Source organism: Raphanus sativus, chromosome 4 (genome assembly GCF_000801105.2).
Source record: "Raphanus sativus cultivar WK10039 chromosome 4, ASM80110v3, whole genome shotgun sequence".
Lineage (NCBI taxonomy): Eukaryota > Viridiplantae > Streptophyta > Magnoliopsida > Brassicales > Brassicaceae > Raphanus > Raphanus sativus.
In genome coordinates, this window is record NC_079514.1 from 30,891,965 (window position 1) to 30,908,930 (window position 16,966).

A 16,966-nucleotide genomic window follows, 5' to 3' on the forward strand; every position below is an offset into this window, starting at 1 on the left:
ACAATTTAAATCAAATTAGATTACATATCGGTCATCCATTAGTTCAATCGATTAGTCTCGGGTTTTAGTGATCTTTTAATATGAATATTTTAAAAACCTAAATTGAATTGTTAGATCTCTGAATTAACCGGTATAATCACAATCGGGTTGAATTTAAAAACATTGATTTAAATGCAAAAATATTTTAGATACATACTCTTTAAAAGTTACCAAAATATTTTTTAAGTTATTAATAAAAATTTTCATCTTAAAATATTCCGCGCTTCCAAAACGCGGATAAAGATCTAGTAATATTTGTAAAACTCAACCATACCTTTTTGTTGCTTTATGCCATTATCTGATTAATAATTGAATTATAATAATAAATAAAAACAATAATAGTGTGATTTAACAAAGTGTGTGTCGCTTAAGTTTCATTTGTTCATTGTCGTTTTCTCGTGTGCTTCTCTCAAAAAATATAAACGAGGAAATTAATTATTCGTGTTTTGTTGTTTCCCGTTAATTTTGTTTGCTTAATTGTGTTTGGTAGGGTTTACTCGTAGAGAACACGGTCTTCTTAACCTTAACAAAATCCCATGTGACACTCTCTCTCTCGATTATTTCGTGTCTTGTTCTTAAAAATCCTCGGAGGATACAAAGATTACTTCTTGTCGTTTCTGTGACAGTTTGTCTCTTTCTCTCTCTCCTTTACCGTTTCCTCTGATTCTTTAGGGTTCGTAATCGACATTTTGACCGGTAATTAACTGTGTAATGTTTTTTTTTGTAGAGAAGGAGAAGAAGAAAGTTGAATGGAGCCTCCAAGGGGAATCTTGTCATCTCTGTGGCAATTCATACTCTTCATTCCTTATTTCACTGGCTTACTCCTTCTCGGTGTTCTTAAAGGTATCAATCAACTCTCCGTTACAGATTTATTGTGTGGTTCGGTCCATTCATGGATTTGACTTAGTAACGTGATGTTGACTGACCTGATGATTTGGCTGCTTATTCTCTTTAATTGTCAATCTAAAGAGTCTCTTTCATTCATTAAGTGCATCTTCTACATTCACTTGAAATTAGAAGCAAGTTTCACCAAGTTTAGGGTTCTTCAATTCCAAAAAGTTCCAAACTACTGTCTATCTAAGAGAGTGACTTAGTAAATGATCGTTTCCTTACTCATTCTCTGTTTGGTTAGGAATCGTTTTCTGCCCGATTATATGCATCATTGTGGCTATTGGAAACTCTGCAATCATCTTAGGCCTTTTACCTGCTCATGCGTTTTGGACTCTCTACTCCATAACGAGGTTAGCTTCCTCTCTTGCTTTTCTCCACAAATATTTATATTCTTACTGGAGGAAATTGTAAAGTAGTATCTTTTGTTTTGGTTTCAGTGCTAAACAGTTAGGTCCAATCTTGAAGCTCTTCCTGTGCTTATGCCTTCCTCTCGGCATCATCCTCTGGCTTGTGGTTAGCATCGTAGGAAGCATCCTAGGAGGAGCTTTGTATGGCTTTCTTTCCCCAATCTTCGCCACTTTCGACGCTGTTGGCGCAGGAAAGTCTAATCCCTTCTTCCATTGCTTTTACGTAAGTTCATTTTCTTATTCCCTAAGCTTTTTTGTGAATCATTTGTTAAACCATTTATTCTGTATTGTTTTAGGATGGGACTTGGAGCAGTGTTAAAGGCAGCTTCACCGTTGTCTGCGACTTTAGAGATGTTTGCTTCCACTCCTACTTTTCCTTTATGGATGATCTTAGAACCTCTAGCGCCGATCATCATCACTACTATGAAATAAGGTCTGCTATACACAACTCTTATTATGTTTTTTTTTCCTTACAGTTTGTAACTTAGAATTATGTCTCAGGTTACTGCAAATTCCAGGGGCTGTGATAGCTGCGGTTCTTGGAATTCTTGTTGACTTCCCAATGATTTCACTCATAGCATTGTTTAAAAGCCCCTACATGCTGTTCAAAGGATGGCGCCGTTTGTTTCATGATCTCATTGGACGTGAAGGTCCTTTCTTGGAGACCATGTGTGTCCCTATCGCTGGCCTTGTCATCTTGCTCTGGCCTTTAGGTGTTGTGGGAGCCGTTCTAGGATCTGTTGTCTCTAGTGTCTTCCTTGGTGCTTATGCCGGTGTAGTCTCATATCAGGTTTGTTATTATCATCAAAAACCATCTGGTTGATTTTGAGAAATAAGTCTTTTGTGATTGTTTCTTCTTTGTCTCAACACACACAGGAATCTTCGTTTTACTTTGGCCTCTGCTATGTAGTTGCTTCTGTGTCGATTTACGATGAGTATAGCAATGATGTTCTTGACATGCCTGAAGGTTCTTGCTTTCCCAGGTTTTGTGTTTCTGTCCATTCATTTTACTTAATGAACATCTCTTGTCTCTCTGGACTCTAGAAACTTGTTTCTTTTCTTAAAACAGGCCAAAGTATAGAAGTAAGGAAGAGGAAGGTGGTACAGGTGGTCTTTCAAGACTAAACTCTTTCAAGACAACTCCATCAAGAGGAGGATCAAACAGAGGCGGCCCAATGGTTGACCTTAAGCCACTTGATGTAACTCTCTCTCTCTCTCTCTCTCTCTCTCTCTCTCTCTTTATTCAACATCTTTGGTTATTAAACTTGAAATCGTTGTTTGCAGCTTCTGGAAGCTCTCTTTGTGGAGTGTAGGCAGCACGGAGAGATTATGGTAACGAAAGGGATCATAAACTCAAAGGACATAGAGGAAGCAAAGTCTAGCAAAGGCAGTCAAGTCATCAGCATTGGCTTACCTGCTTATTCTCTTCTCCACGAGCTTCTACGCTCTATCAAATCCAACTCCACCGGTTTGTTACTTGGTGACGGTAGAACAGAGATAACAACAAGGAACCGACCAAAAGACACCTTCTTTGATTGGTTTCTGAATCCGTTTCTCATCCTTAAAGACCAGATTGAAGCAGCTAACCTGTCTGAAGAAGAAGAAGATTATCTGGGAAAGCTGGTATTGCTGTTTGGAGATTCAGAGAGACTTAAAAGCTCTGAATCTCCTCCTTTGACAGAGTTAAGAAAAGCTGAACTTGACGCCTTTGCTCGCAGGTAAAAATTGTAAAATGAAACTTCATTAACAAGTAAATGAATATTGTTTTGGTTTAATCATTTGTGTGTTTTTGGTTTTAAAAAGGCTTCAAGGATTGACCAAATCAGTGTCAAGATATCCAACGTTCAGAAGACATTTTGTGGAGCTGGTCAAGAAACTATCTAATGATCTAGACAAGAAACATGACCGGTTTGAAGGAGGCGGTTCAAGACCGGTTAAGAAAAAACCGGTTACTCGGATTTTCAGCCAGAAATCGTTCAAGAAAAAGACGACTAGTAGTAGCAATGGGTCTGATCAAGATTCTTCACCAAACCGTGGCTTAAGAGACGTTGATATTGTGTAAGTAGTAGTACTAAGTAAAGTGAACAGGAATTAGATCGAAACGACAGTTTGTTTCTTAGCTCTGTAATGATACACTTTATACAGATTCATTGTATATGAAACTGTTTTCAATGATCTAACAATTTGATATTACAAATGTTGAAAGACTCGGCTTTTCTTGATCATGTTCCTCAGAAACAGCAGAACCGTTTCTTCTGCAAAAGAATAGCAAAAAAACGTTTTTTTAACTTTTAGTCCTCGTATTTTTGGAAAGTAACGGATAAAGGCTAATGTTTTTTTGGTGCAAACTTAGTCCTACATATTGACAATTTGTTAAAAAGGAATGTTACCGTAGGTTCGTCTTGCCCTTTGTTGTTGTTATCACGGCGTTGCGACGGAGCACGACCACTAGCGTTTGTCTTCTTGTCGTCTCGAGCTTTAGCGAATATAACGGTGAATCCTTCGGCTGATGCTGGATCGTTCACGTCCCATTCTCCAAATTTTGGTAATGGTCGATCTTGTTGTTGTCTTTGTTGATTATTCTGAATTTTTTGAGATATTCATAAATAAACAATTGATTTTCTCAACAAACTTAATACAAAAACATTACAAGAAAATGAAAATTTCTAAAGACTATGGCGATTTGGATGTTAAAACGTAATTTGTGTTTGGATAAAAATGTGAAATTGTAAAATAACAAAGATCTTACCGATGCCATTCAACGATTTGTGCAAAAGATGAGATTTAGGACAAGAGATGATCTTCAGACAATGTGATTATCTTCTGCTTTTTGATTTTGGATGTTCTTTATTTAATAAACGCTTTGCTTACGTTTTTGTTTGTTTGATAGCGGATTTAATCAATGTTAAATCAGAAACAATGAGCGTTTTCTAAGGTTTAAATATAGGGAACGTTGTTTTTATTGTTGCAACTTGAAACTAAATCGTTTACAAAAAAAAAAAAACTTGAAACTAAAAGCACACGAGAAAACGGCTTGTATTGTTTGTCTTCTGTATCGAAACGGGACGTGTTCTCGTTCTTTTACTGATTGTTTATGTTAGACGATAAATTCATCGACTCAGATACTGCCACGTGTCGAATTGTTCTTGCACACTTCTCAACGCAGCACGCGCGTTTCAGAACATATCCGTTAGATTTTAGCAATATTTTGAAAACCGGACCGAACACCGATTTGATGAAGCTACTGGTTGACTGGTTAAACTGGTTAGACTGGTTTAACCGGTCGAACTAGGTTTTTATTTATATAAAAATGTATATAATTATATATTTATACTATATAATTTTACTTCTACATATAATACTTTCTCTATTCTTTTTTTATTAATCTATACTATTATTTATTAAGTGATTTTGCTTACTTGTCATGTTTTCCATGATTTTAGCTAATTTTGCTTATATGTCATGTTTTTATTAAGTTTAAGCTAAATTATCATTGATTTATTATTTGTTTTAGCTGAGTCACTAATTTATTAATTTAAAAAAATAGCTTTGATGAATCTTGTATATAAATAAAAACAAATTTTATTTTATTAATATTAAATTTATATGCTATACTAGTTTTTCTTATTTTTCATATTTTTATTAGGTTTTAGACTTTTAGATAGGTTATTAATTTATTATTAGTTTCTAACTATTCACTAATTTATTAGTTGAAATAATACCCTTACTGAATTTATATATAAATAAAAACGAATTTTATTTTAATGATATAGAGTTTATATGTTATATGCTATATTAAATAATTGATTACAAAATAATATTATAGAATAAAAAAGATAATTTATATATATATATATATATATTGTGTACCTATCTGAAAACAATATTTTTACTATAAAAGTTAAAAAATATTAAGATACAAAAAAAATTATAGTTAAATATTAGGCAATCAAAAAAAGTATAAATATATTTTCAAACTATTTCTAAGATATGAGTGTTTTAAAAAAGCTTAACACAATAATAAGTATATATTTTGATAAAAGCATAGTTGACATATATAAATATTTTGATGTTTAATTCAACTATTTAAAAACATAAATAATAATTTATTATGCTGATTTTAGATTAATAATACATAAATTAATAAGTATTTATAATAAATTTATGCCCGCATGTGCGGGCAAAACACCTAGTTCAAAATAAACAACAAAAATAAATCTGATTACTATATAAACTAAAAATTAAAATTAAAAAACAAATGATTTACAGCTAAAACAATCATATTTATTTATTTTTACAACTAACATTTCAAATTTTAAGAATATGGTAAAATAAAAATAGTATATGAGAGTCAAACATATATTTTCACATTTTTTCTTAGAAAAATAAAAAATCAATTAAATAGTGATAGTTGAAACTAATTATAAAATATTAAATTTTAGCTAGTAATAATTAAAAACACTTAACTATATGTTAATTTTTAAGAACCGGGTTTTAAAACTAAACCGGGTCACCGGTTTTATCGGGTTTTAGCCGATTTTACTGGTTTTTATCAAATCCGGGTTTTAAACCGAACCGGATTCGACTTCTTCAGCGAGTCACGGTTGGACCGGTTTGACCGGCCGGTCCAATCCGGTTTTCAAAACACTAGATTTTAGTACTGACTAGTCTTAAGCGGTATTCATAAACGATAAGGATTAATTTGCCTTTGTTCAATGGTTATCATCAATTTTCAACTAATCATCAATAGTTAATTAATTAAATTCTTAGCATCTTGATCACGATTCAGATTGCATCTTATTATGGCATATAGTTCTCTGTATAGTTCTCTGTATAGTTTGGTTAATAGCTGATCGTACACTAGTACATATAAATTGGTCTACTTAGATGAGTTATGTATATGTAAGCTGACTTTGTACATTTGAGATTAATTACTGAAAATAATGATGTTTACTCATATGGTATCAGAGCATAAATATTTTATTTTCTAACAATTTTCCGTTTTATTTTTTCGTCGTCGTTCACCATCGTATTTCACCAAAATCATCTCGTTCACCTCTGTTTCATTTCGATTTGCAGGCTTCATCATCTTCCTTGTGCAATTTCAACTTGACTAAGCTTTAATCCAAGAGTTTTGAGTTTTTTTATATCAATGGGAAACACAATTGCAAATCTCGCTACGTCGTTTTTAGCCAATTTTCCCAGAATGCGATTATCCTTCGTCTCCAACTGCGCGTGGCGTGCCTTCTGGCTCTCATCCATCGCGAGACACTCACGGAGTTCAGGATTGTAACATTCCTCTTCGCTCGATCACTTCTTCTCAATCAATTGATTTGAGGTATCTAATTCTCATGACAATATCCATTCGCCTTTATCATCTTCATAGTTCTGATCATCCTGATTTAGTTCTAGTTGGAGAACCTTTGAATGGAAATAATTATGGCGTTTGGATCATTGCCATGACAACTAGTCTTGAAGCTAAGAATAAGTTCGGTTCAGACGAAAAAATATATATGAGATTATCTTCAGAATACGCATCCAGAAAGGGGACAAACTGCCTGAAAATGCAGTTTGAAAATTTTAGAAATCTTTGTATGGTCTTAAACAAATCTCTCGTCAATGGTTTCTCAAATTCTCAATGATTCTTGATTAGCTCTTGCACCTCTCACCGCACCTCTAACAAGTTTAAAAGCTCTGTTTCTGGTATCTGGTATCTGGATTATGGATCAAAAGATTGCTTTGATGTTGAAAAAAAAAAGACTGCTTTGAAAAAAAAGATAAAAAGATAAAACACGAACATATATATAAAAACAACAACAAGAAGTGTTATACCATGTGGCTCTGGTTAATTACACGCTCACATAAACTGATAAAAGCCTAAGACTCCTGAAGTTACAGTTTTGCAGATAATTAGATTTCACAAAATAGAGAAATCAAAATGGCCTATTAGCTCAGTTGGTTAGAGCGTCGTGCTAATAACGCGAAGGTCACAGGTTCGAAACCTGTATAGGCCAGATTTTATAACTTTTTAGAAAATTTCTATTACACCTTCACCAACGTATTCCATCATCACGGTTTTTTAGTATATAGCATAATGGGCTTAGCATCAAAACCGCATTAGAGTTAGCTTCAAAACAAGCATTGCATCCTGAGCAGGAAATATGTACAATGTACAATAAACCGTCATATTTGCCTCTGCAAATCGCCTTTGTAATTAACTCGACACCAAGTTTCTCTTTTAACTGAAGCTGTATAGAACTCAGTAACAACAAATCGCCTTTGTAACTGAAGCAACAACAAACTTTTTTTCTTTTTGAAGCAACAACAAACTTGTATATAGACATAGTGAGTTAGCTTCTCTTTTAACTGCCAAAACCAAGAGAGAGTCTCTGTTACATCAAAAGGTCTTTGATTGTTCGTACTTCTACTACCTCTGCTTAAGACCAGATCCATTGCTTCATAAGGAATAATAGTGGATTGAGATTATAATTTGTATGTATAACAATGTTACTTGCTCTGAAACAAATAAGGAAAACGTCTTTTAAAATAAAGAATACAGCTTGGTTTCATTCACTACTGGATATACTGATAATACAATATCATGTACAGCAGACCAAATAGAAAAGTATAAGCGAAGCAACATATCCAACGGTCTTGCTCTGTACAAACCCACCAAATCATAACTCCCAATATCAACCATACATAACTGACTCTACTCAAGAACAAATTCCCAAGGCCGGCAAAATTGCAGACTTGTCGACCTTTAGAGACTGTTTCCACGGTTTTACATTGTATCTTCTTATTTCCGTTTTTGTTATTGTCGTTGTTCTTGTTTTTGTTACTGCACTCCACACGCAGAGTGGTGGTTTAAGGGGCTTATCAATGCTCAGAGGAGACATGAGATGCTTTGATGACATCCACGACTTCAGGGATGCAAGAAAAGGTGCAACCATAAACAACTTGAGACCAGCGAATCCACTTTCAAGCCCATCAAGCCGATGCCATGCGATCTGACTGATCTCCTTCTTCGTTTGCGGTGCAAAAGCTGTGTCATCTCTCACGCCAACCACAATGTAAAGCCGCACTCTTTTCTTTCCTTCGAATGTGAACTCGATGTATTCTTCTTTCTTAAGCATCTTCGATACATCAAACCCTGTCTCCTCAAGGACTTCGCGTATAGCACAAACATCATCTTCTTCGTTCGTATTCTTCTTCCCTCGTGGAAAGCTCCACCTGGATGATCGTTTCCATCCCTTGACCAGCAAGCAACGTTCGTATGTCTCGTCAAGGATAATCGCACCAGCGACCGGGACTCGAGACTTGTAAGCGAAAAAGTCGCTCAATATCTTATCCATGTTTGCAGCGTAAGGTCTCAACACATCAGAGTTGTTGAATAAGAGACAAGTAAACTCTCTCAAAGACAGCGACTTTAGGGTTTGGTCGTTTTCGACGACATTATCTTCGTAGTACCAGTGAGCGTTCTCTACAAGAAACATGAGTCGATTCAAAGACTGCTTTTCTTCCTCGGGGCCGTTCAAAACAAATCGACTGTAAAGATCGTCAAGAACTTTCTTCGACGGGAGTCTCGACATTGTTTTTCTTAGTGCCACACGGGTTCTTCTTACAACTCTCGAGAATCAGATTTTTTTTTTGTTGTATGAGAGAAGTAGTAGAGAACGAGTGCTAGCTCTTTGGCTGTATATTTATACTTTTTTTAACATCTGATATTTGTTTAGAAAATCTTTTTTCCTTTTTTAGGCGTCTTTTCCTTTTCAGAAAAAGGATATTTGAGAAAATCCAAAGATTTCCTCACACGTGCGAGATCGAGCCGTGTTGTTTTCTGGTCTCGCTCTTCTTGAATCTTGATCCTTGGCCAATTTTGACAAAACCCAAGATTTCCTTACACGTGTCAGACTTAGAGCCATTCACCGAACCAATTTGATGGTGAGAAGAAACAACACGACGCCTTTGATGTTTCCTGTTCTCTCTCTTCTCGAACCTTGGCCTTTTTTTTCTGTGATCTCTCTCGGTTTCTTTATGTTCGTGATTAGTTTATTTCCGTCGGACCTGTGTTTATGTACATGCAATCAGCTCTTGCATAATGGACAGGACAACGCACTGTACCTGATATTTTATGATAAGAAAAAACATCAATGCCTGCATTGTAAGAGTACTACTAGTGCACAATTTTCTCCTAATTTTTTAAAAAAGATTCTATGATTTTCCTTTTGTTTTCTTAAAACCAAATCTTGTGATTTTCATTGTTTTGTAACAATAACCAACCTGCATAGAGATGGTAAGTTGGTTATTCTCTTAACTGAAGCTGTGTTTGGAAGTGAAACTTTGATTAAACATACAAAGAGAAGTTGGAATCAATTGAGAAGAAGTGGAAGCAAGGAAGCTTGCCATACAAGAAGAAGAACAAAGAAGAAGCACAAGAAACAAATGAGCAAAAGAAGAAGAAGAAACGTGGAGTGTAAGAAGGAAAGGAAAGAGAACAACTAAAAGAAGAATAAGAGCGAAGAAAAAGTTCACGTACAAGAAGAAAGTCACTTGACGTTGGTTACAACAAATAAAGAAGGTAAGTAGCTCATTTCGATATTGACCATGTTTAAATTGACTCCAAACTCCTCACAAACCATAACTCCAAGGTGCTCAACAGTTTTGCTTGTGTCCAAAATAAGTAATCTACTTCCATTTTTTTATCAATATGAAATTTTCAACCGTTTCTTCCCGATGATTTCTAAAAACCAGAATAGATATAGATGTGCATTTTTAAAGATTTGATTGGCAAAAGTTTGGGAGAACTATGAAAAGGAGAAGAAGCCACAAGTTTTTTTCTAAACAGTGGTTGGCAATGATCAAAATTTAAAAAAAAAAAATAAAAAAGATTTAATAGATTTAGGTAATATTTTGTGACAGTTATTTCCTAGATTTTCAGATTTGGTTATGAATCCGGTAGAACGTACTTTCTACAACCGGTAGAATATGGATGAAGAGGTAGATAGTGAATATAGAGAAAGTAGACAAATGAGAATTTAGAAGAAAATATATTTTTCGAAGGAAGACATAAGAACATTTATTAGGGCTTATGATCTACCAGTTATTCAGACAAGAATATAAAATATAGATTATGTACTCTATCATAGTAGATTTAAATGTGTTTGGTGTATTTCGCATTCTACCATGTTTAGGTCGTTGTGGTTGTAGTAGATTGCATAATTTGAAACACCGTAGATGGTAGATCTGATATATTTACACCTTTAGACCATTTTTCAAATTGTTATTCCAAATATTTTTTTTACAAATTTTTTTTTATATATACACATACTTGAGTACTTCATGTTTCATATTTTTTTTTTATTTTTTGGTTTTCTAAATTAATTTATATGAATTTTTATAACTTGAAAAGGTAGTAGAAGTTCAAAAGTGGAAAAAAAAATTAATTTTGTTCCAAGGTTAGGTTTTTAGTTCTCTTTTCCCAAATTTTCCATTTTAGATCTCATTTTGGATTCAAATCATTTCGAGTTCGGTAAATAATATTTTGGTTAAAATATTTCTTACAGCCAGTTAAAAATAAACATGAAAGTAAATATTGAAAATATTCATGTAGGTTTCAAAAACTCATTTCATATATTTTCCGATCAGCTTTTGAAAAAAAGATCCGTTTGAATCACGTTTTTCAATTTTGATTTCGAATTCAGTTACAAATGCCCATACCTAGTGCTGGTGCTTGTCCAAGGGATTGAGGTATGGAGACAGATCGCAGACACTAAGCAACTTGAGAAATCTGTTTAAGTTTAACCAACAAACTCAAACCACACAGCACACCCACTGGAATCTCATTCACTAATGTGTGTTTTCATTCTAATAAATGTGCAAGCAACTCTGACTTTAGATTCATTCTTGTATTGATGTAACCCTTACAATCGTCAATTCTACAAACAGATAAGCTCAGAGAGAAGCTTTATTTTTGGAATAACTGAAAAGGTATTTGAGCAAAATAGAGTTATGATCAGTTCTGACGGGACAGAGCAAGAAACACGGTAGCCGCTGAGATTTGAACTTTGAGATCAGCAATATCAATATCATGCCCACCTTCCACTAGTCCCCACTTGTCCACCTGCTCGAAACGTGGGAAGAAGATTAGATACATTAGAAGCAAAAGGCTATATAATGTTTAGCAAGAGAGTGATAAAAAACAAACCTGTAAATCTTCTTCGAGTCTAATCAATTTAATTGCATCATCGATCTGCAACTTCCCACAGTAGACGCCAAGAGCAATTACTACAGAGTGCGCTGATGCTTCAAGCGCATCGATGCTGGCGAGTTCACCATCATTTGTCTTCTTAAGAAGATCCTCTACTGCTTTCACTAGCTTATCATCTTGTTTTCCTCCAAAGATGCTCGAATACACTTTGGGTTTGATCCCAAACTCTGATTCTACCCACTCGAGTAAAGGATCAATCCTCTCCACCTGAACCTCTGCAAAAGGCACACAAGCGACATAAGTTTATAAACTCCAAGTTCGTGGAGTTGAAGAGAAAGTGTTAAATATACCATGGACGTCACTAGTAAGATCGTTATCTTCAGGCGCTCGGAAAAAGACGAGATCTTGATGTAACTTTCTTAATAGATGCTCAAAAATCTTTGGGCGTGTAAGAGGAACTCTTTCAAGTGCCGTACATGCTAGTTTCATCAGCGGCATTGTGAATGGTCTGATTCCTTCTGCTAGCTACACACGATCATTATTGCATTCATACCAAGTCAGTCACCGCACAAACACTAAGTAGAATGACAAAAGAAAATGAGCAGAAAAAAAGGCCAGGCCTAATGCTTTAACCATCTCATGAACCAAAATCACTTCCACTAATCCAACTTTCAACCTATTGATCACATATAGAACTCAAAGCATTAGAGATTCTAAAGAACAATAGATTATGAAAAACAGCAGTTCTCAGCTTTACTTTTGTTTAAACAATGAAGAATTATTGATCAAACCACACTTTCCACTAATCCAATTTTCAAGCTATTGATCATATTACAGAACTCAGATCACAAAACCCTGAAGCAGATCAAACATTAGAGACTTAAAAGAACTCTAGATTACAAGTAATTTCAGCTAAATTCTATCAAATACTAAAACCTCTAATTTGTTGTTCATTGACAGAAAGATCTCAGCTTTAGGTTGAATAAGCAACGAACAGATCCAATTACAAGGACTCAAGCTAAATCCTAACAAACCCATCACCGATTAGCTCCAGAGCACTAGATACAATCCTTAGAGAAGCGAAAGAGACCGACTTTCGAAAAAGAACAAAAACCTGATACTCCCACTCAGCTGCAATGGCCTTAGCGAGAGCCAAAGAAGGAAGCTTGAGAGGTCTCTTCGAAGGAGTTTTAAGCGTTCTGTAATCGAGCATCACGGTCCATCCATTCCCATCGTCGGCCTCTCTCGTCGTCACCTTCTTGTAAAACCTCTTCCCCACGATCGACCCCGTCATGAAAGACGTCGGCATCGTCACCGAGTCGGAATCGCTGTTGTTCCGGCGAGCGTTGGGAGCTTTCACGAGGATGGGTTTCTCGTTCTCCTCGTCGAAAGTGAACGAAGAGGACGAGGAGGGAGAAGGTTCCGATGAGTGACCATCGGAATCGGGTTTACGAGCGGCGGATACTGTGCAGAATGATCGAGCACGGAGGACTCTAGCTGAATTAAAGGCTCTTCCGATTAACATCGCCGCCATTGATCCTCGTTGTCCGGTGGTGGCTTTGACCCGACGAAAATGGAACTCTCTCTCTCTCTCTCACCTCTTGCTTAGGGTTCTAGATCAGAGAGAATCAGAGATGTAGATCGAGTAAAACGTCATCGTATTAACGGAAGTGATAAACCTCTAGACCGGTCATAGTTTGAAAAACCGAGTCAAACCAAATGCTATGGTCGAAACCGAACCAAAATTTGATTACAAATACAAACCAAATGATGGTTCAAAATTTTTTTTTTCCGTTGCATGTTCTCTGCCATTTTTTGAACATGACAAATGTTTATTGTTATAGCTCCATTAAGGTCTTCATGACATGCATCAAGTAGTAAGTACATTCCACAGTCTGGAAAGATATCAAACACTTTTTTGGTCAGATACCCATTCAATAAAATCAAATTCTTATCAATAAAAAGTTGTTCCAAAAATACCTCTATGTCTGATCTATGTAAAAGAAAATAACAACTGGGTTCTTAACTTACATTTGCAAGAGAATCTAAATGAACATTTTCGCTAAATGGAATATTGATAATTACTGAAACGCTTCAAACCATTATGGAATAGACGAAAAACATTATGGAATAGACGATAATTACTGAAACGCTTCAAACGCTTCAAAAATTTGCATCAGAACGGAACTTTTTTTTTGAAAAGTTCCGTTCTGATGCAAATTTTTTTTTTTATCATCAAGTCAAGCATCGAACAGAGATAAAAGAAATTAATGTCTAGTATGGGCTAAAATCCGTTTTTTTTTTGGGTTTTTAAATTGGGGATAAGGAAAAAAGAAGTTGTTCGGGCCAAGGCGCCATCGAACATAGCCGTGAAAACCGTCAGGTTCACAAGATAATCATCAGTTTTAAACCCATCACGCCAAGATCGTGGGACTTAAATGTCAGAGTCTCCAGGATCCTGACACGTCATCAAATGGGACCCATAATTTTGCAAGTGTTTGTGCTTCTCTCATACTTTTCATTCAACGTTTAAGCTTTTTTTCTCAATCATCAATCTCCCTCCCTCCTCCTCCTCACAACAAATTTAGAAGCAAAAAAAAAAAAAAAAAGTCGAAACCGATCTATGGCATCGTGGAATTCGATTCCGCTAGAAATCTCGTACGAGGTCGTGGGATGGATCGCGTTTGCGTCTTGGTCCATTAGCTTCTACCCTCAGCTGATTCTCAATTTCCGCAGGAAAAGGTAAACCCTTTTTTACCTCCTCGTGATTTGTGTTCGTTTTTTGAAACTGAAATTGAAATTGGATTTCTCTTTCTCTTTCAGTGTGGTTGGATTGAACTTCGACTTCGTGCTGTTGAATTTGACGAAGCACTCGTCGTATATGATCTACAACGTCTGCCTCTACTTCAGCCCCTTCATTCAAAAACAGTACTTTGACACTTACGGCGATCAAGAGGTCTTGTTCCCTTTTTCTTCTCCAATTAAACTCTCTCTTCCTTTTTTTTTAGTGAAATTAAATCATTTTTTTTTCTCATTTATTTATTTATTTGCAGATGATACCTGTGGCTGCCAATGATGTTGCCTTCTCAATCCATGCTGTTGTTCTCACAGCTCTTACCCTCTTCCAGATCTTTATCTATGAAGTTTGTTTGTTTTCCATTCTCTTCTTTCTTTCTTTCTTTCTTTATCATCCTGATGGTTTGGTTTCTGTGTGTGACGTGTTAATAGCGTGGACCTCAGAAAGTATCAAGATTTGCTACTGTTCTTGTCGTTCTTGTCTGGGGCTTTGCAGCTATCTGTTTCTTTATTGCTTTACCTTCACACTCTTGGCTCTGGCTCATTACCATCTTCAAGTATATCCTCTTACTCCCTGCATCTCTTTTAATGCTAATAATGTCTGACACTTTCTGTATGGTTTACTGTTATATAGCTCGATTCAGGTTGGCATGACATGCGTCAAGTACATTCCACAGGCTAAGATGAACTTTACTAGGAAGAGCACAGTCGGGTGGAGCATTGGGAACATTCTTCTCGATTTTGGTGGAGGACTCGCTAACTATCTGCAGATGGTTATTCAATCTATTGACCAAAGTAACAATCTTCTCTTCCATCCATCATTAGCTTTTTGTTGGTTACCCAAAAATAAACTAAAACATTATCGTCTTTGTTCCAGATTCATGGGTAAATTTTTATGGGAACATTGGAAAGACTCTTCTCTCACTCGTAAGAAAAATCAATCAGTACCCTTCTTCTTCTTTTTTTTTGGATTCTTCCTCTTTAACTGTTCTCTGTTTGTCTCTACTAATAACTCTCTCTCTCTCTCATATCTTTGTGCAGATCTCAATATTTTTCGATATCCTCTTCATGTTTCAACATTATGTCTTGTACCCTGAGAAGAAATCCTCAAAATCTCCGGAAACTGGTGAGGAACCCAATGAACCTCTCATAGATCCTCCTCATGAACATGTTTAGAATCAAAGTCACACAAAACCCTTCCTTCTTAGTTCTACAGCCTTCCCTTTGCACAAAGAAAAAGTAAAAAAACTCTTCCGACTTGTAGTTTATCCACATGTTGTTGTCTTATTATTTGAATAATTTCAGTGTATCATGTATTAGAAACAACGAATATGTAATACTATCTTGAGTTTCTTGTAAGAATATTACTGTCCATCAAACATTAAAGATGAGATGAATGTCCACAACTGGTTTTCTTTACGATTTTCATCTATCAAATAAGTTTTGTGAGAATCTTTCTTGTCCTAGAGACTATTTTGTAATCTTGTAATATTAGTTGTTGGATCACTAATTATAAAAGGTTTTAGCTCTATATTTAAAAATATACAGTTGGCAAAAAGAAGATATATATATATATACCTCTTCTGCAAGAATAAAAAGACTCCAATAATTGTTATAGTGGAAGTTATCTACACAACTCACTTAGATTAGGTCCACAAGTTAACACTTTTTTGGGGTATTGTCTTTTGACTTTTTAGAGTATTCCGTGTCCCGCAAGCATATTCCTAAGGACCTATTCTTATTATATCATTCAAGCAACCTTTTTATCATCTTGTTCACCTCTTTCTTTCTTCTTCTTCTGTGTAGTAAAAGGTCTCATCAATAACCTCCAGAGATGAAGCGTGAAGGCAAGCAACACGGTATGGTTAGAACCTACAGGATCCTGCCTCCGTCTCTGAATCCAAGACCGCAAGCCAAGTTGGTCAACCCTTTGACCTGTCGTCCAACCGCCGGGCTATTCACCAAAGTGTCATCTAAGCCGACCAATCACTCCAAGTTCACCGGAAAATGTGGCCAGGCAAGGTGCCTTGAGTGCCATATGCATCCCATCACCAAGTCCAAAGTCAAAAGTAAAGGCTCTTCTAAGGTGAGATCAAATGATATCACTTACAAGATGCTGACCTGGCAGGTTGCTTCTGGTGGGCACAGACCCGGCTTGAATCTTTCCGGGTTCTCGGCTACTGGACTTCTTGATCTTATGTCTGATGATTATGGTTATGATCATGATTATGAATCTGATGAAGAAGAAGAAGAAGAGGAAGAAGAATACACAGGATGTGTTGTAGAGGAAATAGTGAATATACAGAGTGATGGTGATGGTGAAAAGGAAGAAGATGGGTCTCTTGATGATGATGTTGATGATGATGATGATGGAAGGATGAGCTTTTGTGATGTGGGGGTGATGATGATGGTTGATCATGTGGAAGTATTTGATGAAGGATGGTGTTTGGTTGAAGAAATGATGACTTAACTGATCTCTTTGATTTATTCCCCCAAATCATTGTATTTCCTTTTGCTTTTGTAAATTGTTTTAATAAATTTGGGGATGAATGATTATTATCTATGTAAATGTGATTTATTATTTAAAATCAAAAACTATGATTTGTAATTATAATAACTTCTG

At 35.7% G+C, this 16,966-nt stretch overlaps 6 protein-coding genes and 1 non-coding gene across 8 annotated transcripts; 4 read left to right on the plus strand and 3 right to left on the minus strand.

Moving 5' to 3' along the window:
- The first annotated feature begins 517 nt into the window (after positions 1-517).
- LOC108852103 (uncharacterized membrane protein At3g27390) lies at positions 518-3,544 on the plus strand. Of its 2 annotated transcripts, XM_057009748.1 has the most exons (10): positions 518-664; positions 767-882; positions 1,172-1,280; positions 1,368-1,560; positions 1,634-1,770; positions 1,839-2,127; positions 2,214-2,320; positions 2,407-2,536; positions 2,622-3,055; positions 3,141-3,544. In XM_057009748.1, exons 2-10 carry the CDS (start codon positions 789-791, stop codon positions 3,397-3,399), a joined length of 1,752 nt encoding a protein of 583 aa, XP_056865728.1. In that variant the 5' UTR covers positions 518-664; positions 767-788; the 3' UTR covers positions 3,400-3,544. The 2 variants fall into 2 exon arrangements, with proteins under 2 accessions (XP_056865728.1, XP_056865727.1); XM_057009747.1 differs by lacking the exon at positions 518-664 and having other exon boundaries at positions 683-882.
- LOC108839312 (protein NOI4) lies at positions 3,429-4,257 on the minus strand. The gene is made up of 3 exons (XM_057009749.1): positions 4,087-4,257; positions 3,728-3,919; positions 3,429-3,592 (listed from the first exon to the last, which is right to left on the minus strand). The coding sequence occupies exons 1-3, from the start codon at positions 4,093-4,095 to the stop codon at positions 3,569-3,571; spliced, it is 225 nt and encodes a 74-aa protein (XP_056865729.1). The 5' UTR covers positions 4,096-4,257; the 3' UTR covers positions 3,429-3,568.
- Positions 4,258-7,277: 3,020 nt separating this feature from the next.
- Positions 7,278-7,351, plus strand: TRNAI-AAU (transfer RNA isoleucine (anticodon AAU)). The gene has a single exon. It is a non-coding gene; the product is annotated as a tRNA-Ile (tRNA).
- Positions 7,352-7,838: 487 nt separating this feature from the next.
- On the minus strand, positions 7,839-8,993 carry LOC108850674 (mRNA-decapping enzyme subunit 2-like). Its single transcript, XM_057007330.1, has one exon. The coding sequence runs from the start codon at positions 8,927-8,929 to the stop codon at positions 8,054-8,056; it is 876 nt and encodes a 291-aa protein (XP_056863310.1). The 5' UTR covers positions 8,930-8,993; the 3' UTR covers positions 7,839-8,053.
- Positions 8,994-11,226: 2,233 nt separating this feature from the next.
- LOC108849358 (uncharacterized) lies at positions 11,227-13,190 on the minus strand. The gene is made up of 4 exons (XM_057006736.1): positions 12,662-13,190; positions 11,898-12,072; positions 11,545-11,822; positions 11,227-11,460 (listed from the first exon to the last, which is right to left on the minus strand). Exons 1-4 carry the CDS (start codon positions 13,079-13,081, stop codon positions 11,353-11,355), a joined length of 981 nt encoding a protein of 326 aa, XP_056862716.1. The 5' UTR covers positions 13,082-13,190; the 3' UTR covers positions 11,227-11,352.
- An 897-nt stretch (positions 13,191-14,087) lies between these two features.
- On the plus strand, positions 14,088-15,762 carry LOC108853945 (cystinosin homolog). Its single transcript, XM_018627421.2, has 7 exons — positions 14,088-14,289; positions 14,371-14,503; positions 14,601-14,690; positions 14,776-14,900; positions 14,978-15,138; positions 15,221-15,270; positions 15,385-15,762. Exons 1-7 carry the CDS (start codon positions 14,171-14,173, stop codon positions 15,517-15,519), a joined length of 813 nt encoding a protein of 270 aa, XP_018482923.1. The 5' UTR covers positions 14,088-14,170; the 3' UTR covers positions 15,520-15,762.
- Positions 15,763-16,000: 238 nt separating this feature from the next.
- Positions 16,001-16,954, plus strand: LOC108838531 (uncharacterized). Its single transcript, XM_057009375.1, has 2 exons — positions 16,001-16,018; positions 16,150-16,954. The coding sequence occupies exon 2, from the start codon at positions 16,178-16,180 to the stop codon at positions 16,811-16,813; it is 636 nt and encodes a 211-aa protein (XP_056865355.1). The 5' UTR covers positions 16,001-16,018; positions 16,150-16,177; the 3' UTR covers positions 16,814-16,954.
- Positions 16,955-16,966: the final 12 nt, after the last annotated feature.